The sequence below is a fragment of the Perca fluviatilis genome, chromosome 17 (genome assembly GCF_010015445.1).
Source record: "Perca fluviatilis chromosome 17, GENO_Pfluv_1.0, whole genome shotgun sequence".
NCBI classification, from domain to species: Eukaryota; Metazoa; Chordata; class Actinopteri; order Perciformes; family Percidae; genus Perca; species Perca fluviatilis.
The window spans coordinates 8993202-9012449 of record NC_053128.1 but is presented as its reverse complement, the minus strand read 5'-3'; the positions used below and the strand labels follow the sequence as shown (position 1 = coordinate 9012449).

At 41.9% G+C, this 19248-nt stretch overlaps 1 protein-coding gene across 3 annotated transcripts in view; it reads right to left on the bottom strand.

The window, feature by feature from the left end:
* cacna1bb (calcium channel, voltage-dependent, N type, alpha 1B subunit, b) overlaps nt 1–19248 on the bottom strand; it is a 226803-nt gene that overhangs the window by 118500 nt on the left and 89055 nt on the right. For all 3 annotated transcript variants that reach the window (XM_039780356.1, XM_039780357.1, XM_039780358.1), the window contains one exon: nt 2774–2877. In XM_039780356.1, the coding sequence (XP_039636290.1) occupies nt 2774–2877 (104 nt within the window). The remainder of the gene's footprint in view (nt 1–2773; nt 2878–19248) is intronic.

Here is a 19248-nt window from a genome sequence, read left to right as displayed (position 1 = left end):
GCATATTTTTTATTCTCTACCTTTTATTGTGATGCCCTCCAGGCCGGGGTTCTGGGTTGAGCAAGAGGTTCGATAAAAAGATTAAAAAGCGTTGGGCTGCATATAATTTGTAATCTTGATTTAAAACACTGATGGGTCTATATGATCCGCATTCCTTCGGGTCCTTATCCTCTTTTGGAATCACTGAGATAATAGCTTCCCTCCAAGATGGGGGGAGGACCCCCTCCCTCAAGGTATAATTGAAGCTTCTATGTAGAATTGGTATCAACTGCTCCCTCAGTGATTTGTACCATTCTCCTGGAAATCCGTCTGTCCCAGGAGACTTAGATGACTTCAGGGAGGAGATCGCCTTATCAATTTCTTCCACTGATATTTCTTTTATTACGTTTTTTTTTTATTTTGCAATTTCCCCAGGGAGGGCAGGTCCAATTGGCACAGGAACTCTTCTACTCTAGCGGGGTCAAACGGTGTGGGTTGGGTATAGAGGGTCTGGTAAAAATTCTCAAATGTTTTTTGTATACCCTCTAGTTTATGTGTAACTTTTTTAGTGGTAGGATCCCTAATCTTATAGACTGTGCTCTCTGATTGCTGTTTTGGCAGCCTCCAGGCTAGCAGCTTAGATGCTTTGGAGCCCGCCTATTAGTATCTCTGTTTTGTAAACCTGAGATTTTTCACTACTTCATCACAGTAAAACTTGTCTATTTCTTGTTTGAGTGGTCTCATCTTTATGAGTAATTGTGGGTATTTGCTCTTACTAAGCTGTTGTTCCAATTCTGTTAGCTGTTTCTGCAGGTCTAAGGGCCCTATTTTAACGATCTGAAACGCAAGTATGAAACGCAAAACGCAAGTAGCTTTGTGGGCGGATCTCGGCCACTGTTGCTATTATACCGGCGGGATAAATGAGTCTTGCGCCCGACGCAAATCTAAAATGGGTTGGTCTGAAGTAGCTAGGTGTGGTTTGGGCGTAACGTGAAAATAACCAATCAGAGCGTCATCTCACATTCTCTTTAAGAGCAGGCGCGCTTGTTCCGTGGCGGATTGCTATTATGATGGCGGATTAGCCATCATAAGCGGGAGCTGTCCGGGATGCGGCAAAGTAATAAATGCCCGTCTTGTCCGGGTGGCGATGTTGCCGTGGCCTCTCGGGCGCATCTCCTCAAGTCTGGAGAGGATTGCTGCAGCCATGGAGCGTGGGCCTCCAAACGCACCACCTGCTCCTGTTGTGCCCCTTCCTCCTCCCCCCACTCCATCTCCGTCCACCCGCTCCACCAGGATCATATCGCGCATTGCCACTCCCGGATCAGATTCCGCCGGAGTGTCCAATCCCACCGTAGTTCAACATCACGTCTCCTTAAGTCCTCTAATATTTCCTCATTTATGTCATCAACACATCCATGATTCATGGAACCGTTGTGTAAAACACAACAAGCCACAAAGAATGCTGCGACTTTTTGAGGACTGTACTGTAAAATGCCTCCTGACCTATCCAAACACCTGAAGCGCATTTTCAGTATTATTTTTCTTTGTAACTATGTATGGTTTGCAAAAATGGGAACTGCTGTGTCCATTTAGATGAGTGAAGTGTATGCCTGTTGTGCACACGCTACATTATGGCCAAGCATGCGCCCCTAAAATAGCATCTGAATAACGCGCTACTGACTTTAGACTAGCGCCACTGACTTTAGACCAGGTTTTTCCTGGTCAGTGGCCGAATTGTTTTCTGAAACTGCAAAATAGCACCAGGTAACGTTTGCGCCTGAACACGCCTCCTCTTTTCGCTGAACCGCCCCCGGGAGCGCAAATATATTCCCTAATTTACCGATGTGCGTCTGTGGAGGGAAAAGTCCGCTGTGCGTCGGGTGCAAAATAGGAATGATACATGCGTCAGTGTACAAAGGCAATTGAGCTGAGTGCAAGATAGGGCCCTAAGAGTTTCTGAGTTTTCATCTTTTTAATGAATGCAGATTCTGATATGATCTTCCCCCGAAGGACTGCTTTGGCAGCGTCCCACAGCATCACTGGATTCACGTTCCCATCGTCGTTATAATCCAAATATGTTTTTAATTCCTTCTTTATTTTCTCTTTAAACTCAAGGCAATTTAGCCTGCTTACATTTAATCTCCACATTGTCAATTTAGGTCTAGTATCTAGATGTAATTTTAAGTGGACACTGGAGTGATCTGATATGTCTCTCTGACTTATCTCACATTCCTTTAACCTGTGCCTCTCCGAGTTATGTACAAATAGATAGTCAATTCTTGAATATGCATTGTGACGGTTTGAGTAGAAGGTATACTGTCTATCTTGGTGGTGGAAGTCCCTCCAAACATCCATCAGACCTAGGTCTTGAATTCTCCTTCTGAAAAGTTCTCTTTTTAACCAGGAGTTTATGTTCCCAATTAACCCCAAACTTGTTTTTTACTGTGTTTAACAGTAAACCAGCACAGTTCTGAAAATGTTTCCGGTTAAAGAAAGCGAAGAGAAGATTGGGAAGAAAATACAAATACGCTGCTACAGTAATTACAGTATAAACCAAGTCCAACTAAGTAAGTAAAAAACAAGACATTTTAATCTGTTTGCAATGCAAATGCTAATTTTGAAATCAAATCCTTTTTTCCAGATTCTTGCATTGTTGTTCAATTGTTAGACATTTATTAATAAATAAACTAAACACAAAACAAATTCCAGGCTCTCCTTTGACAAATCAAAATACAATGCAGATTCTCCACAATCCTGATATATGTATGTGTATTTATGTTAAGAGCTGACTTACCCTGACAGGACACCTAGCACCAGGTTGAGCATGAAGAAGGAGCCGATGATGATGAGAGGGATGAAGTAGAGCCAGTTCCAGGTGTTTCCTGCTACATCATTGGTCTGGACACACAAAGACATGGTACTTTTAAAAACCAAACTTATTTGAAAAACACATACCACCATTCCGTACCAAAAAAAAATTAAAAGTGACATATCCGCTGAGCTTGATGTTTTTATATGAGTTGATTTGATATGGTTATTCCACCTCTGTTATTCCCATGAGTCATCGCTGGCTCTGAATGATCAGTGAGGAAAAAAGCAAACGCTGCCTTATGATTTGGACCCATGCATCATGCAGTTGTGGTGTGACAGTTTACTCCCACTCTCAGCTTACTGTGCTGCCACACACACACACACACACACACACACACACACACACACACACACACACACACACACACACACACACACACACACACACACACACACACACACACACACACACACACACACACACACGAAAGTAAGAAGATAGTTTCATGTTTTTCTAAGAATTTAAAAACAAGTCATTAACACACCATCACATTAACATCACACACATTACACCTAGCACATGTGAATGTGTCTGCATCAGTAATGTGTAAGCATATTCACAGTCAGGAATTAGATCATCTCATTTAATGTCCAATTTCCCACTGCTGTTTCTGGTAAAACAGGGAGAAACCAAAATGCAAAAAGTCATCAGTATGAATAAACTCCTGGATCGTCGGATAGTTTCATTTTCTTGAGCTCAACTTTTAAAATAACTTGTGTAACGTTTCATTACTATATAATCTGTAAGTTATGAAAAAGTCATCTTAGCAAGTAAATCTGACAGTGTATGAATGTGTTTCATCTAACTTTCCCATTTCCCATTCACAGCTGTGAATAACAATGCATTTTATTTTTATTTTTACAAACTTGTCTGACTGAACAAAAACCCTTGCCAACAGGCCTCATTAGAAAAATATTGACAACTTTTGTTTTAGAAAGGAAGCAATTAAAGAGTCTCTCCGAGCTTCCTACCAAACAAACCCACCAACAAAGAAGAAGCTAAGTCTGGTATCACGGCAAAACAATTCAACAGCAGTAACAGCTCAGAAACATCCACTTCCAATAAACTGTCCCGAGACAAATAGGTGTGACGATTCAATCCTCCAATATGAGCCGCCATGGCTTAAATAAGCTCTGAGACTCTGAATGAGAGGAAAGGTGCCTGTGACCTCTCACATCACAAACACACACACACACACACACACACACACACACACACACACACACACACACACACACACACACACACACACACACACACACACACACACACACACACACACACACACACACACACACACACACACACACACACACACACACACACACGCACACACACCTGTTGCTTTTCATGTAGACATTAATATGCTGCGCTAACAGCCTCCACTCCTCTGGGAAGACTCTCCACCATATTCTGGAACTTGGCTGCAGGGATTTGCTCCTATTCAGCCAAATGAGCATTAGTGAGGTCCAACCAAGGCTTGGCTCACAGTCAGTGATCCAGTTCATCCCAAAGGTGTTGGATGGGGTTGAGGTCAGGGCATTTGTGCGGGTCAATCAAGTTCTTCCACACCAAACTGGGGAAACCATTTCTTTGTGGACCTGTCTTTGTGTGGAACTGTCATGTTGAAACTGTGAAAAAGGTGTTCAACAAACGGCTAGCCTGAATCAACGGAAGAACATATCCAGGATAAAGCTTTCCGGCTTTGCCTCTCACCTTCTTCTCTCTGTGTGCGCTGTTCTGAAAGTCCCGTGGTTGCAGGAAACGGCAACAAACTTCGAGCCAGCAAGCTACATGCTAAAAAATGGCAAGTTTTGAAGAAAATTTGGATCGTGCAACAAGGCAGGCCTGCTTGGTTCTTTCAGGGAATGATCGTAAAGATTTACAAAGAATATGTTTACAGCATTTAATACCGGGGGACGTTTTGGAATCGATTGGTGGGGATTGCTATAGACGAAGTAACGTTAAACACAGAGATACACTGGTAAGAGCAAATTACATTTAACCATGTATCCAGCTAATTTAAATAGCTCACGTCACTGTATTGTTGAACAGTTAACTTCTTTTAATATTGTATGTGGTGTTTTCTTTTGCGGGGTGCAAATGTTCCACCAAAACAAGTTCCTTCCCGAGACCATTTTGCAGCTTGTGATTGGTTTAAAGAAATGCAAACAACCCAGAGCGTTTTTTCTTCTATCCTAGAATGTACGTGTGGTGTAGCCAGACCTTACTCCACAATGCTGTGGATATACTTACAAACTGTTGACACAAAGTTGAAAGCCCACTGTTGTGTCCTTCCCACAGGAGTGTCCACATACATTTGGCCATCTAGTGTATTTACCCCATACTAAATTCATGTATGGAAGGAAAGTTTTTACTGGTACCATTTTCCTAAATAGCTTTTTCACAGCAGACATTTGGGCTTGTCCTAGCAGAAAAAGCACAGGTGTTACTAACAGCATTAACAAATGCTCTGCTCTATTTAAGTGTCCCAGTAAGCCATGACAGCGGGACAGTGAACCAACACGCACAATAGCGGGACCCTGCTACTTTTTGATATCGGCAATGCCCAAAACTGACTGTGTACTTGTGTACAGAAGAGTCAGGGAGTCAGCACCCTCCGTGTCGGAGCGTGCTCACACACAGCGGCCTGTTAGCGGAGGACAGACCTGTGGACTGATGGGCTGGGTGAAGCACAGTGACATTTTGCAGACGCCAGTGTCGGAGCGCTGGCTGTAATTGTGATGGGAGGCTCAAGGCGGCTGAATCAGCAGGCTGCAGATCTATTTTATGCACCCGTGTATGTGAAATGAACGTACACACACATATTCACGGTAGCACGCCCTCTGTCTCAGCTGTCAGAGAAGCAGCAGCCCACACACCAGGATAAATGGCTGGCAGAAGCTTCTCTGTGTTGCTCGGCATCAATTCCTTTTCTACATGTTCAACATCTCACCATGTCTTTCTCTGTGTCTCTCCCTCTTGCTCCCCACGTTTAGTTCAAGTCCCTTGGTAAGAACATTACATATACATCCTCTCATCTTCTCCCCCCCCAATCCAGTTCAATTCAGTGAAGCATAAGGACATGTTCAACAGTTGGGAAATGTGCTCATTTGCTTTCTTTTCAAGAGTGGGATGAGAAGATCCATATCTATATCTCATGTCTCATATCTGTCAAAGTCAAAGCTGGAGCCAGGAGGATGTAAGCCTAGCTTAGCATAAGCAGGGGGAAACAGCTAGCCTAGCTCTGTCAGAAATTGATTGTAAATAGGCAAAAGTTTGCTACCACATTTGCCATATCAACCTTATGAGATGGTAAAAGCCAATGTTGTGTTTGCAGCTGTTTGGTTAAGGCAGGTTAACATTGTTCCTTTACATCTAATGATCTGTGTAATTTAGATTTAGCTAATTTTGTGCTCAGAATTAGCAGCTCTCTTTGGGGTTTGCAGTAGCATCAGATTTCTTACTTCTCTCTCTGGGGAACTCTAGATGCCTGGTGTAGAGGAGAAAATCAAGTGGAAATGCAATCAGTCAGCTTTCAGTCCCAGAGTCAGCTGGTGAGGAGGGAAGACAGGTTTTATTTCTCTTGTTGACGTGGCCTTAATTCTTCAGCTAACTGCTCAGGCAGGCGAGCTGAGTTCAGTTGAGCGTGTGCAAATTTTTCAACACTGCGGTGGCCTAGAGTTACTGGTTTTCTCAGATTTAAAGGGGTGATAGAATGCAAAACCGAGTTAACCTTGTCATAGTTGAATAACGACAGTTCGGTGGGTAAAATAGGCATACGTAGAACCTCAAAGTCCCACTGACAACTCTTTCCCCTTTGAAACTGCTGCTGAAAACGGGCAAATCTCAACCAAGCTAAAAGATTACGTCAACTCCTCAACTTTTGTAACGCCCCAAAATTTACATAGGCCACTGACTGATCTGAGGTCAGTTAGTCTTCTGAATAGGTCGCGCAGATCTCAGAAATTTTATACATTGTTCATCTGCTATTTCATTACTAAATTCACTTCGTGGACTTTTATATGCAGGAAATCAACTAAGCAGAGCTCAAATATGGGCCGTTTTACTAAAATTGTTGGCTAACTGCAAATTTTGTATGACTGTGTCGGACTTCAGTAACTCCACAATCTGAGCGTGCGTTTGAAAGAAGAAAGATTGGAAGTTTTTCAAGGATATTGAAAATGAACCACGGTCGTAAATGCAGTGTTCCAGGCTGTACAATGCAATACGAGTATATCGGACAATGGAGCGGGAGATGTGGATATAACGCAGCGGCGCAGAGGACTCCGCTCCCTGTGCTGACTAGCTACAGGGTGAGTTGTGATTCCTTGGTGGAGGTTTTTTATGTCCCAAGGGTAACGTTACAACTACACTAGTTGTAATGAAAGTGTTGAAACTTTGCATTTTGTCTAGGCTGTTTTAGCCGCGCTGCAGCCGCTGCTCGCGCCCAGGCATGTCTGTTGGTAACAGACGTTACGTCTGTGCGTGTGTGTGTGCGCAGCTCTGTGTCTGTCTGTGTCTGTGTGTGTGTGTGTGTGTCTGTGTCTGTGTCTGTGTGTGTGTGTGTGTGTGTGTGTGTGTGTGTGTGTCTGTGTCTCTGTCTGTCTTGTCAGAGCTCCTGAAGTCCGACACGTCTTACCAAATTTGCAATTAGCCATCAATTTTCATAAAACGGCCCATATTTGAGCTTTACAGTACAGGCCAAAAGTTTGGACACACCTTCTCATTCAATGCATTTCCTTTTTATTTTTTTATGCTTTTTTATTAATAAGGGAAAACAATTCCACTAATTAACCCTGACAAAGCACACCTGTGAAGTGAAAACCATTTCAGGTGACTACCTCATGAAGCTCATTGAGAGAACACCAAGGGTTTGCAGAGTTATCAAAAAAGCAAAGGGTGGCTACTTTGAGGAATTTAAAATATAAGACATGTTTTCAGTTATTTCACACTTTTTTGTTAAGTACATAATTCCATATGTGTTCATTCATAGTTTTGATGCCTTCAGTGAGAATCTACAATGTAAATAGTCATAAAAATAAAGAAACACATTGAATGGGAAGGTGTGTCCAAACTTTTGGCCTGTACATAGTTGATTTCTCGCATAAAAAAGTCTCAGAAGTGAATTTAATAATTAAATAGCAGACGAACAATGTATAGCAAATATGAGACCTGCTGTCTCGTCTTCCAGTGTATGTGTATGTGCTTCGCACAGCTCATCTAAATATTCATGAGCATACCATATTTGGAAGCTCTCGTTCCAAACAGGGCCATATTCACAGACCCATAGAATAGCACCTGGGCCATTTTCAGAGGTCATGCAGCACGCTATTTTTTTCAGTGGCGCACGACAAATCGGAATCGAGGGTAACCGGATGCCAGGACTCTCAGAGTGACTGCAAGTCTCTCTTGTAAACTTACTGGGTTAAGATGAGTTCTTTTATGGTGAATGAAAGGCATGACCCGACGAAGTAGGTCATCGAATCGAATCGAAACATTGACGTCAATGCTGCTGCCAGTTCTGCCGTTGTTTATCTTTTTCTTCTTCTTCTAGTCCGTAGAAAGAGCAAAGTATAATAAATAAAAATAATTTCCCCCTGGGATTATTAAAGTATTTCTGATTCTGATTCAAAGTCGGTAGCCTTTCCTCATTAGGAGAGGACTGCAACTAGTGTCGCGACCACCACGCGCAAGTATGAACAGTTACGGTGCTCCCATGACGTCACATTTGCGCGCGACAGGTCGGTTGCGGCGAGTATACCGGACGCCTTAGACTTCAAGTCTGCATGATTTTTTTTTATGCATATTGAATGTTACAATTTGTTACTTTTTTATCGATGTTGAAAACAACCAAAAAAATATAGCATTTTGGCCCTTCATGCAACTGATATGCGTGCGTACGTATATGTGTGTAATATATAATGCATCTCACCAAAAGTCTCTGAGGTGGCTAAGGTCAAAATCATGATGCCCCTACAGTTCTTTTTTCTTTTCTTTAAGTCTTTTTTTTTTGCATATTACAATATATTGGAAGATGGGAAAAGCAGTATTGATACTATATTTTACAGAGATTTTTGTATAAAGAGCATAAATAAATATAAGCCCTGCTTTGGACCCAACCTTTAAGTGCACTGGGTATAAAGCCATGCAATGAGATTAAACTACACAGAGCGCACAGCAAGAGGGCAAATACAGGGCATATGGCAATCAAGGCCACTGGCTATACTCATTTTGTTCATTACAAAACTGCTGATGCATTATGTTGCCTTTAGCAGTACTTCTAATGACCCCATATGTTGTTTAACTACTGCGATGACAGAAGAGTAAAATGTAGTTATGAGTATAATGAGATAAAGATCTATTTATTCAGAAGCACTGAAATGGTTAAAGTCAAGCATGCAATATTATTAATAACCAACATGAAAAGCTAATTATGGTACTTTTAAAAACCAAACTTGTCTGAAAAACATACCAACCAACCATTCCGTACAAACAAAATAACAAGTGACATATCCACTGAGCTTGATGTTTTTATACGAGTTGATTTGATATGGTTATTCCACCTCTGTTATTCCCAGGAGTCATCGCTGGCTCTGAATGATCAGTGAGGAAAAAAGCAAACGCTGCCTTATGATTTGGACCCATGCATCATGCAGTTGTGGTCTGACAGTTTACTCCCACTCTCAGCTTACTGTGCTGCCACACACACACACACACACACACACACACACAACGCCAAAGAGGCAGGGGAGGTTAAACGGAGATCCGTTGAACCATTCAGTTGTTACTGACACACATTAATAACAACACAATATATAGTATATATTACATTATTAGAAATATATTTATTTCCAAATTTAAAGTGCTCATATTATGCTTTTTGTCTTTTTCACTTTTATTGTGTTATATACCTTTTTTGTGCATGTAACAGGTTTAAAAAGTGAAAAAGCCCAAAGTCCGCCCCAAAGGGACTTACAATCTCCAACAGAAAACACTGTTCACAAACTGCTCCAAACAGCTCTATTGTAGTCCAGCCTTTACTTCCGTGATGAACGTGCGTCACTTTGTAACACACGTTATAATGCTCGCCTAGCTGCTAGCGTGGCACGGCCTCATACTCTGCAACTGAATAGCTAGCAGTGCTTACCTAGCTACTGCGTATGTGCGACTCCCAACAAAGATGGGCTTTTCTTGCAGTGTTAAAGCTTTAGTGCGTAACTTTTTGATATTAACGAACGTCCGTTACATTCAAGCCATCGCCAAATGAGTTGCTACAAAGCTAATTAAGACTATCAGCTCCACACAACTCTCTCTGGATTTCTCAGTATGGCTATGTTCAGAAGATTGTGTCGTCCGGCGACTTTCGCGCGCAGAAACTCGAGTGAAGATAATGACCTCTTCTGAAGAGTCCATCATCAGTTTTTTTAATCCTCCGTGTCCTCCTTGGCTACTAGCAAGTGCGTGGAGGAGGGGTGGGGGCGCGTGCGCGATCACGGAAGGCTTGTATCATATGGACGCGCCGACAGTGTTGTTGTCATTACTTTGAATTCCTCATGGGGGAGACAGAAACGACGCACTGGAGCTTTAAGCCTGAACATGACACAGCAGAAGTAATTAGGGCCGCGTCTAATTTGATGGAAGCCTTGAGGTTACCAGGAGAGACAGAGGAAATGTAATAAAATCACAGGGCATGAAACGAAGATGGGCACATTATCAACGCTTAGAAACCACCCACACATCCTGCTGCTGCTACAACAGTGTCACTTCAGTGCCGACTGTCTCAGAGTTAAAGCAGCATTCACAGTGTGAATCAGTGCCAGTCTTTGCTGTCTTTAGTAGATCACTGCTGTGGCATTTCTGCGAGACAAAAAAAAAAAGAGTGGAGAGTGAAGACAGATGGACATGGTGGGATCAAGTCAAGATGGTAACTGAAAGCTGTAAATGCCTTTGTGTTTTGAGGTTTATAAAAGTCTCTTCAGAGAAATTGTACATAAATAGGCCTCACTCAATATTTTGTTTTTTATGAATCTTTATTGGATTTCAAAATAAATAATGTAAATTTGTAAATTTGCTTTGAGGTGTTTATTTTGCATATTATATATAACACAAGTTAAAGTAAGCTGTGAAAATCCGTACAAAAATCTGGATGATTTCTATTTTGGCTTGTGGTGTGATGCATAATCAGCAGCTCATTTTGTACCTATTTTTTGTTGTTTTTTTCTGAGCTGTGTCTATTGCATGAGTCCCTTGCTTACTGTAAATGGCATTTAGGACGTCTGTTTGTTTGTTTTATCCGCACCAGAGTTGGGATGAGCTTTCACACCAGCCCAAACCAACCGGACTATCAGACCAAATGCTCCAGGATTCGTTTTAAACGGACCAAACCAGGTAGGTGTGAAAGCAACCTTAAAGATGCTGACACACCAGGAAGATCATCGGCCGTCGGTGCACAGACAAGCTAGCTGGCCATCTCCCGGCGTCCGCTGTCTTCCCAGCGGGGAGTAAAGCAAAGGGACCGTAAGCTCTGTGCTGTCGCTGGCTGATTCGGGCAAACACTGTTTTGTTGTATGTATCGTAGCAACGGTTTGTATATCGGGTTTTCCTTTTTGAGTGAATAGATTACTGCCGCCACAGCCTCCACCTTCCTAGTTCAGAGTCCTAACACGACTCAAAGTTTAAAATAGTTTTCAATGTCTTTCTTTTGGCTCACTCTTTTAAACCCAATTGGGTTTCTGCAAGGCGATCCCTGTCTCAGCTTAGCATGCTGCTTGGCTGGGTCCAGGGAGCATTATCAAGAGTGCAGCCATCAGCGCCAAGCATAACTGTATATCCATTTGTTGCAATAAATGGTTACATCTATGACGAATGTGTTCCTGACTAAAACATAAATTTGGGTCGTAATTGCTGCTTGAACAAACGACCATGGGGGTGTTTTTCAGGGAGGACAGTCTCCTGAAGCCACAAAAGGTTCACATATGCAGTACAACGCCTCAAGACCTAGCCGGCTCAAATGGTTCTAATCTTCTCTTTCATTTTTTTTTTTTTTTTTTTTCTGTATTTCTTCTTTCCTGCTTTTTTTATCCTATAGTACAGTATGTAAAGTGTCTTCGAGAACTTTGAAAAGCGCAATATAAATGTATTATTATTATTGTTATATATTATAAGGTGTGGTTTGCACCATAAAAACAGCTTGGCTAAGGTTAGGGGTTTTGGTTAAGGTTACAGTTAGTTCATCTTTTTTTAAGACTGGCCTTACAAGAAAAACAACAGCATTTGTCATGTGTTCAATTGTCTTAAACCAACTATGTTTACATTTACCTGACAGGATTCTCTATAGGCGTTTTAGTTATGAATGTTTGTTGTCTATTGAGAGCAAAAGCAGAAATAGCGTGATTGTCATTTCAAAACCTTGTGGGAAGTGGTTCAGAGTGGATGGTTGACCACTGTTTGTTTCCCGTTTCCCACCGACATGATCTCTCCCTAACCATATTTCCCTAGCCTTGACAAAAGCAGGACACAAAGGGACTCCAATGAGAAAATGATGTCAGAATGAAAAAAATCTGATCTGATGTGTTTGCTGCCAGCTGGTGATGACATGGCAACAGTATCTAAAATGGGATCTGAAGGTGAAAATGAAGGAGAACATGTTTGGTGCTGGAGAGAGATAACTGATATGGCATGTTCTGTTTTGGCCCAGAAGCATTTTAGATAATTTATCATGTGCATGAAAAACATTGAAAATCAGTAGTATACTATACAGTATATAAAAACCATAGAGGCAAAGACAAAGTGTGATCATGCCTTCAGTAATCAGTAATTCAGTCTTCGTATTAATATCCAGTTTTCAAATTTGGTGGATGTAGGGTGCCAGGGTATTCCACCATAATCTAGAGTTGCATATTTGTAACATCCACCGTGTGGTTTAGCCGCTAAAGACGACACCAATGGAAGGGTATTTTGCTCAAGTCAAAAGCTCTGCAGCGGCTGGCAACATTATGATAATTAGCATAAGCTAAAATCTCTCTTCATTTGCACTCCCTTCGCTTTTCCTCTGCCTCTTTCGTGATTAAAACATCAAGGAGCGTCGACTCTGTTTAGTGACATTCTCTCCTTCCCGGGCTCTCTCACTGGGTGTGAAGACTTGGATTTCATCCTGTACCAGGACATGCTGGCTTGCTGTCTTCCTGGGCACGAGAGAAATTTGTTCAGAAAAGGTCACCTCCCCATTGATTTAAATGAGAATAGTGTGTTGACGCATTGTGGGTGCTGCAGGGTGTCTGGGAAAACATAAAGTCACCCGACAAAACAAAAATACCTAATCAAGGAAATAGTGTGCTTAATAGTGTCTTCCAACAGTTGAGTCAGATTCAACAGAGCCCTTTGCATCAGGACTATCATTGTGCCAATGCAGTGGGATCATTGAAATGAACAAAGTGTTACTCTCAGTCTGAACAAGGCCTACACACAGGTCCTTCGCTAAAACTCAAGGCCGCGCCCCCTTTTGGGGGATAGAAAACAGACGGTCCCATAGAAGTCAATGCAATTTTACGTGTGTTTGGATCATAATTTTGACAAATGTGTGTGGATTTTTTTCTTGTTAAACAGATGGTTTGTTTCATACACATGCCTAATGTCTATTATATAACCTTGCCTGAACCTGAGCATTCACAATACCTTAATAAACTAAGGTTGATTGCCGTCATGTCCCCTGTCTAGTGGCCACATACTGCTGAATGTAGAAATACATATCTGATTAAATCACTATTCTTAGGCTGAGTGTCGTCTGTGATTAATCAACCTGTTATTAATAACCAACTGTTCGATCTATAAGCTGAGATTTAGTTGGAGACGACAGTCTGATGCTGCTAAACTGTTAGCAGCTTCCCACTAAAGCTAACGTTATCTATCCATCCAACATGGCATCATGACTTTGCGTAAATATATACGCCACTTTCATAAAGCCAAATGGCGTGTTATTTTACGCCATTTTCAGCTATCCACGTGTATGATACACGCTGGAAACAGCTGATGTAAACAGACCCACCACGTGGCCTCGGCACGTTGCGCGTTATCGCGAGAACGCGACGTACTATCGCGAGAACAACGTCACACGCCTGGCAAGAAAAAAAAAATGGTTGAGTTTAGGAAAAGAACACAGGGAAAGGCTTTAGTAACAAATAACGACTAAAACACGCTTACGACAACAACAAATGGTTGGGTTTAGGAAAGAAACATTGGGTAAGGCTTATTAAAAACAAAAAATTAAAAACAAAAAACGGCCGAAAAATCGCCACACACAAGGCGCAAACCCGGCTCTCCCAGGTGAAAGTCCTGTGTTTTACCCATCCGCCACTCCAACCTACCTCCTTATTCAATCCCCCGTTCCTTTATACCACTCGCTACGGCGGAAATGGACTCGCAATATAGGCCAATGGCGGCCGATTTGCGTTGATATACACGCAAAAATGCGATTATGCGTCTTCATAACACGCAAAAACGGAATACAAATTGGCGTGTCATACATACGCCAATTCATGAGATCAGTCTGATCCATCAGTAGTAACTGTCACCAGCATCATTTACCACACTGATTGACAATATTCACGTTTCTTATGAGCCTCATATATCAGAGTGAAAGTCTTGATTAACCCGCTACACTACAGCTGTTTCTCTCCCGAGGTGACAGCGCGATTCTGCCCTCTCATAGGGAGCCTCGTGAGGCTGGTCTGGTCTTAGGACATGGCAAGAGGACAAATCAAAGACCGGGGTTTTTGGATGTATTGTTGGTGCAACAAACTACTCAGCAATCTTTCGGCATAGTTATTAATTCAAAACGGTTTGTTTAAAGTAAAAGTTTGGAGTGATTTACATTTCCTCTGTCGTTACGCTAGACAACAACCAGACAATAACCTAGACAACATAACCTCATAAATAATATGTACATAAATATGTCGTGGGAGTCCTAATTATCAAACTTTAGGAAACTATTTAGCTTAATGTTTTACCATTACATTAAACTGTCATTAAGTGGTTGGGTTTTACATTGGCTGTCATGAGACCATTATAAATGTGTCATGAATATTTTATCCTTGACCTTAAGTAAGGTGGAACCATTTGGACTAGACATTAAGATGTCATAAAAATTATAAGACCAGTTTGACGACAGTGAATGCAGAAGTGAGGTGATTTAATGAGTTTTGGACAGATAATGTTACTTGTTGCTAAAGCAACCGCTAACTGTAGTTAACTGCCATTAGCTAGTTAGCTTGGTTAGCTGTACAGCTGCCCAATTAGCTAACTCAGCTCCTGGAGGCAAAGGGAACCCGGAAAGAAAACCATCTCAGTAGTGCATTCCCTGTCGTAAAACTGACAAGTTATGTTGTCTAGGTTAATGTCAACTTGTCATAGCACAGACATTGTTGTCTTTGTTAATGTCAAGTTGTCAGAACAGAAACATCGCGAACAATTCTAACTTTGCATTAAAAGTGTCATAATTTACCGAATGACACTTAATGACAACAGTCATGAACATTCAAAAAGACTCCATGGGCATGACAGGTATCATGTCATAGTTATGACAGTGTCATGTCAGTCTTATGCACACCCCTTCAAATAAAGTATTACCAAGTAACTTTTCAAGTCTCTGAGCAGTTTTTCAAATATTAAATCTTTATGATTTTAAAATTGCCAAGTGTTTTCCTGTCTGATCAGCTTTCAAACTGGACTTCCTGGTGTGTATTTCATCTTATCACTGGTAACACTATGCTCACACCATCAGAGGCATATTGTCGCGCTGAATGTGCCCTCATTGTCACCACTCCCTCAAGCTGAAGAATAACATGGCAGACAGCAGTGCTTTGTTCCACTACATCAGCTGCTGGGAGACCACAGGATCCTGGGACGTGGCCTCGCCGGGGGAGGTGAAGTTATAAAGAAAGATGGTGTGGGGGGGGAGGATGGATGGCAGAGAGGAAGCAATAAGGAAAGAAGAAGTAGAGGGGGTAGGTAGAGGTACTCTACATTTTCTTGCACACCATTAGAGAGGAAGGTCTGAGCAATCCCCCTTTGGGCAGAGGTAGCATAGTCATCAATCTGCGGGGGTTAACGCTGGGTTACAGCAAAGTATATAATCCACAGAATAGAACCCCCGCCTCGATGCTTTTCTGGCTTCATGATGTTTCAAACTTAAACCTCCCCCACTTCTGTACCAAGAGTGCATCTACATTTGTAGATTCAGGATATTAATGCACGCATGGCAAGCGTGCACGCTCCACTGCATTCACACAAATACAGCTATGGCTCTTTTCCACTGCATAAGGTTGTCATAATTTCTCCTTTTATTTCTTTGTTTGTCACATTCTTTAGGGAAAACCTTGTGGAACATTTGGCCCTGCTCGGATGGTAAATTACAGGTACTTTCAGAAGGAACTAACAATGACATCTTCTTCGCAACAACCAAAACTGTTGGAATGGGCACGTCTGAAAAGGTTACAGGATATTGGATGATACACTACAGGCCTACAAATAGGTATATACCATTTAAATATACCCTACAAATAGGGTTGGAAAAGATTAAGACAATGAAAAAAAATTCAAAGAAAATATGCAATATGCACAGCAGAGCAAATCACAAGTCAACAGTGTTTCACTGCATTGGACGCCAAATTGGGCGGCCTGTATTGTGTAAATATTGTATAAGTGTCCTGAGTTAGCTAGCACTGAGTCCCTCCCAAGTTCTTTTAAGGTCAGGAAGTTAAATGTCTAGTGTCATGGGTTGTTGTTATGCAAGTGATGTGTCCTAATATAGAAAGTGAAAGACAAGGAGCAGGCAAAGTCTGTTCGAACGAGAACTTTGTTCAAAGCTAGCAACACTCATGAATCATAGGAACATAAAAATGATGACACACGAGGATTACATTGACACAGCTGTACAGGATTTTATTTTTTTTATTTAACCTTTATTTATCCAGGTAAACTGTTTGAGAACAACTTCTCATTTACAAACATGACCTGGCCAAGAGGCTACATACCAATGCTTTCATTGGAATATTTCTTTAATCATGGTGAAAAATTTTATCATTAAAATACCCACCGCTACAGCTGCTTCTGCGTCAACAGAAAATGATCGCCTGAATAAATACTCTCCCCTGATTAGGTTAGGGTAGCCTCTGGGGGCAACGGCCAATCATTTTAGGGTTCCAGGGTAGCTAGCAAATATCCAGATAACAGATATTCGAGCAAAGACTTTCTCTTCCTTGTACCAGGTCCGATTAGCAACTTGTGACGCAAAAATGGAGTTGGAGCTTAAACAGATATCTGCATATGAATGCAAATAAATAACCAAAACTACTTGGACTACGAATGGAAACCAGAACGCTTCCAATACCAAAATCTTGTCCCGTTGCCTACAGATTCTGCATTTATATGCAGGTATCTGTTTATAAAGATTTGAATTTGGCTAACATGAAGACCATGTCAGGCTGAATTATCAGGCTATGTTTAGTGTTGCATTGCCAGACCTTCCTCCACAGCGCTGCCGAGGAGGGTCTGCCTAGTCCACACAGCATTTCGGGGTTGGGAGAAAAACATGCTCTGGTTTATTGGCATTTCTTTAAACCAAGCACAATCTTCATGGGAGGTGCTAAGCACCGGACAGAGCCACGGTGCCGCTGCAAAATAGTCTCAGGAAGGAACTTGTTTTGGTGGAACGTGTATGTTTAAAAGTTGTTTTAGTCGTGCAACAGAAAACTCAGATTGGACAGATAGTCTAGCTAGCTGTCTGGATTTACCCTGCAGAGATCTGAGGAGCAGTTAACCATAGTCCTCAGAAATCCACCGGAGGTCAACATTACAACACAAAGAAAGCGGAAAGGGGACAGACATCTGGCCGAAAAGAGTGACATCCAGCGGAATTTCCGTCGGCAACAGAGCAATCCCGGAAGGGGAACGTCGTGGATATAGACTAGGCTATGTTTAACTCATGGCTAGGTCTGTCTCACCAATGACAAGGAGAATACATGTTAGCAATAGCAAATGCAAGAAAATACTGTTGCTTTAGCTATCTGCTGTTAGGTATACCTTGCACATGGATTTAGACCAACACTGGGTTGCACCAGCTATGCGTAAGTTGAAACGTAGACTAGTTTGAGCATAAGTTCTAACTTTGAGGTCAGAGTTTACGCGCTACTAACATTTTAAGGGTTGCACCAGCTGCACCACCACAACCTTCTGAACATAGCCATACTGAGAAATACAGAGACAGTTGTGTGGAGCTGATCGTCTTAATTAGCTTTGTAGCAACTCATTTGGCAATGGCTCGATTGTAACGTTCATTAATATCAAAAAGTTACGCACTAAAGCTTTTTTTTAATCATTATTATTATTATTTTTTGGCCATTTTAGGCCTTTATTCATATAGTACAGCTATAGACATGAAAGTGGAGACAGAGGGGGGAATGACACGCAGCAAAGGGCCGCAGCTCAGAGTCGAACCTGCGGCCGCTGCGTCTAGCAGTAAATCTCTATATATGGGCGCCTGCTCTGCAGGTGAGCTATCCAGGCGCCCATGCACTAAAGCGCTAAAGTGTGCTAATGCGCACCTGTCAGCCAGTCACTAACCAGTATTTTCCATGGCCGTGGTTCTTGTAATGGATAACTAGCTTCGAGAGACGACTGGTCAGAAAGGTCTTAATCTTCAGTGAAGCTCCTCAAGGACTGTAATAACAACGCTTTCCAAAGAGCTCAACAATGTCTGCGTGTAGTAAAGTAAAAGCTTTAGAGCATCACTTGGACCAATCACAACAGTCCCAAAATCAGCCTTATCTGCCTCAACGGGGCGTAAGAATGGTCTCTACAAGGCCATGAGAAATCTCTCCCACCTTAGCAAAACAACCCCTTATGCATGTGAATCAGTCTGGCTATGAAAAAGTAAAAGACCGAGGAGTAGATGGTGAAATTCAGCAGTGCAGAGAGAAATGCCTGGTTGAATAGGTGGGCAGGAAGGAATACACTACGCCACACAAAAAAAGTGCAGTAAAAAATAACAGGTGGATCAAAAGGAACGACTTTGAGAAGAAGGAAAAGAAAAAAAAGACAAAAAAAAAAAGATCACAGCTGCGTAGGTCTGCATCGCTTTGGATAATGAGAGAGAAAAAACTACGGGAGATGTTTGGAGTGAGACAAGGATGAAGAGCACGGACAAGGAGGAGGAGGAAAGATGGCTCTGTAAGTGGTTCACAACGTAGTGCCAGTTAGCTGCTATCTCCCGGGAAAGGAAAAGATGAAGTAGAGGGAAAAGTGAAGAAGGCAGGGAAAGGAAAAGGAGGTGTTTAGGGATGAAAAGAAGATAAACGTAAAGGAAGGGAGAGTAAACTAGAAAACTGAAAGGAGGAAGA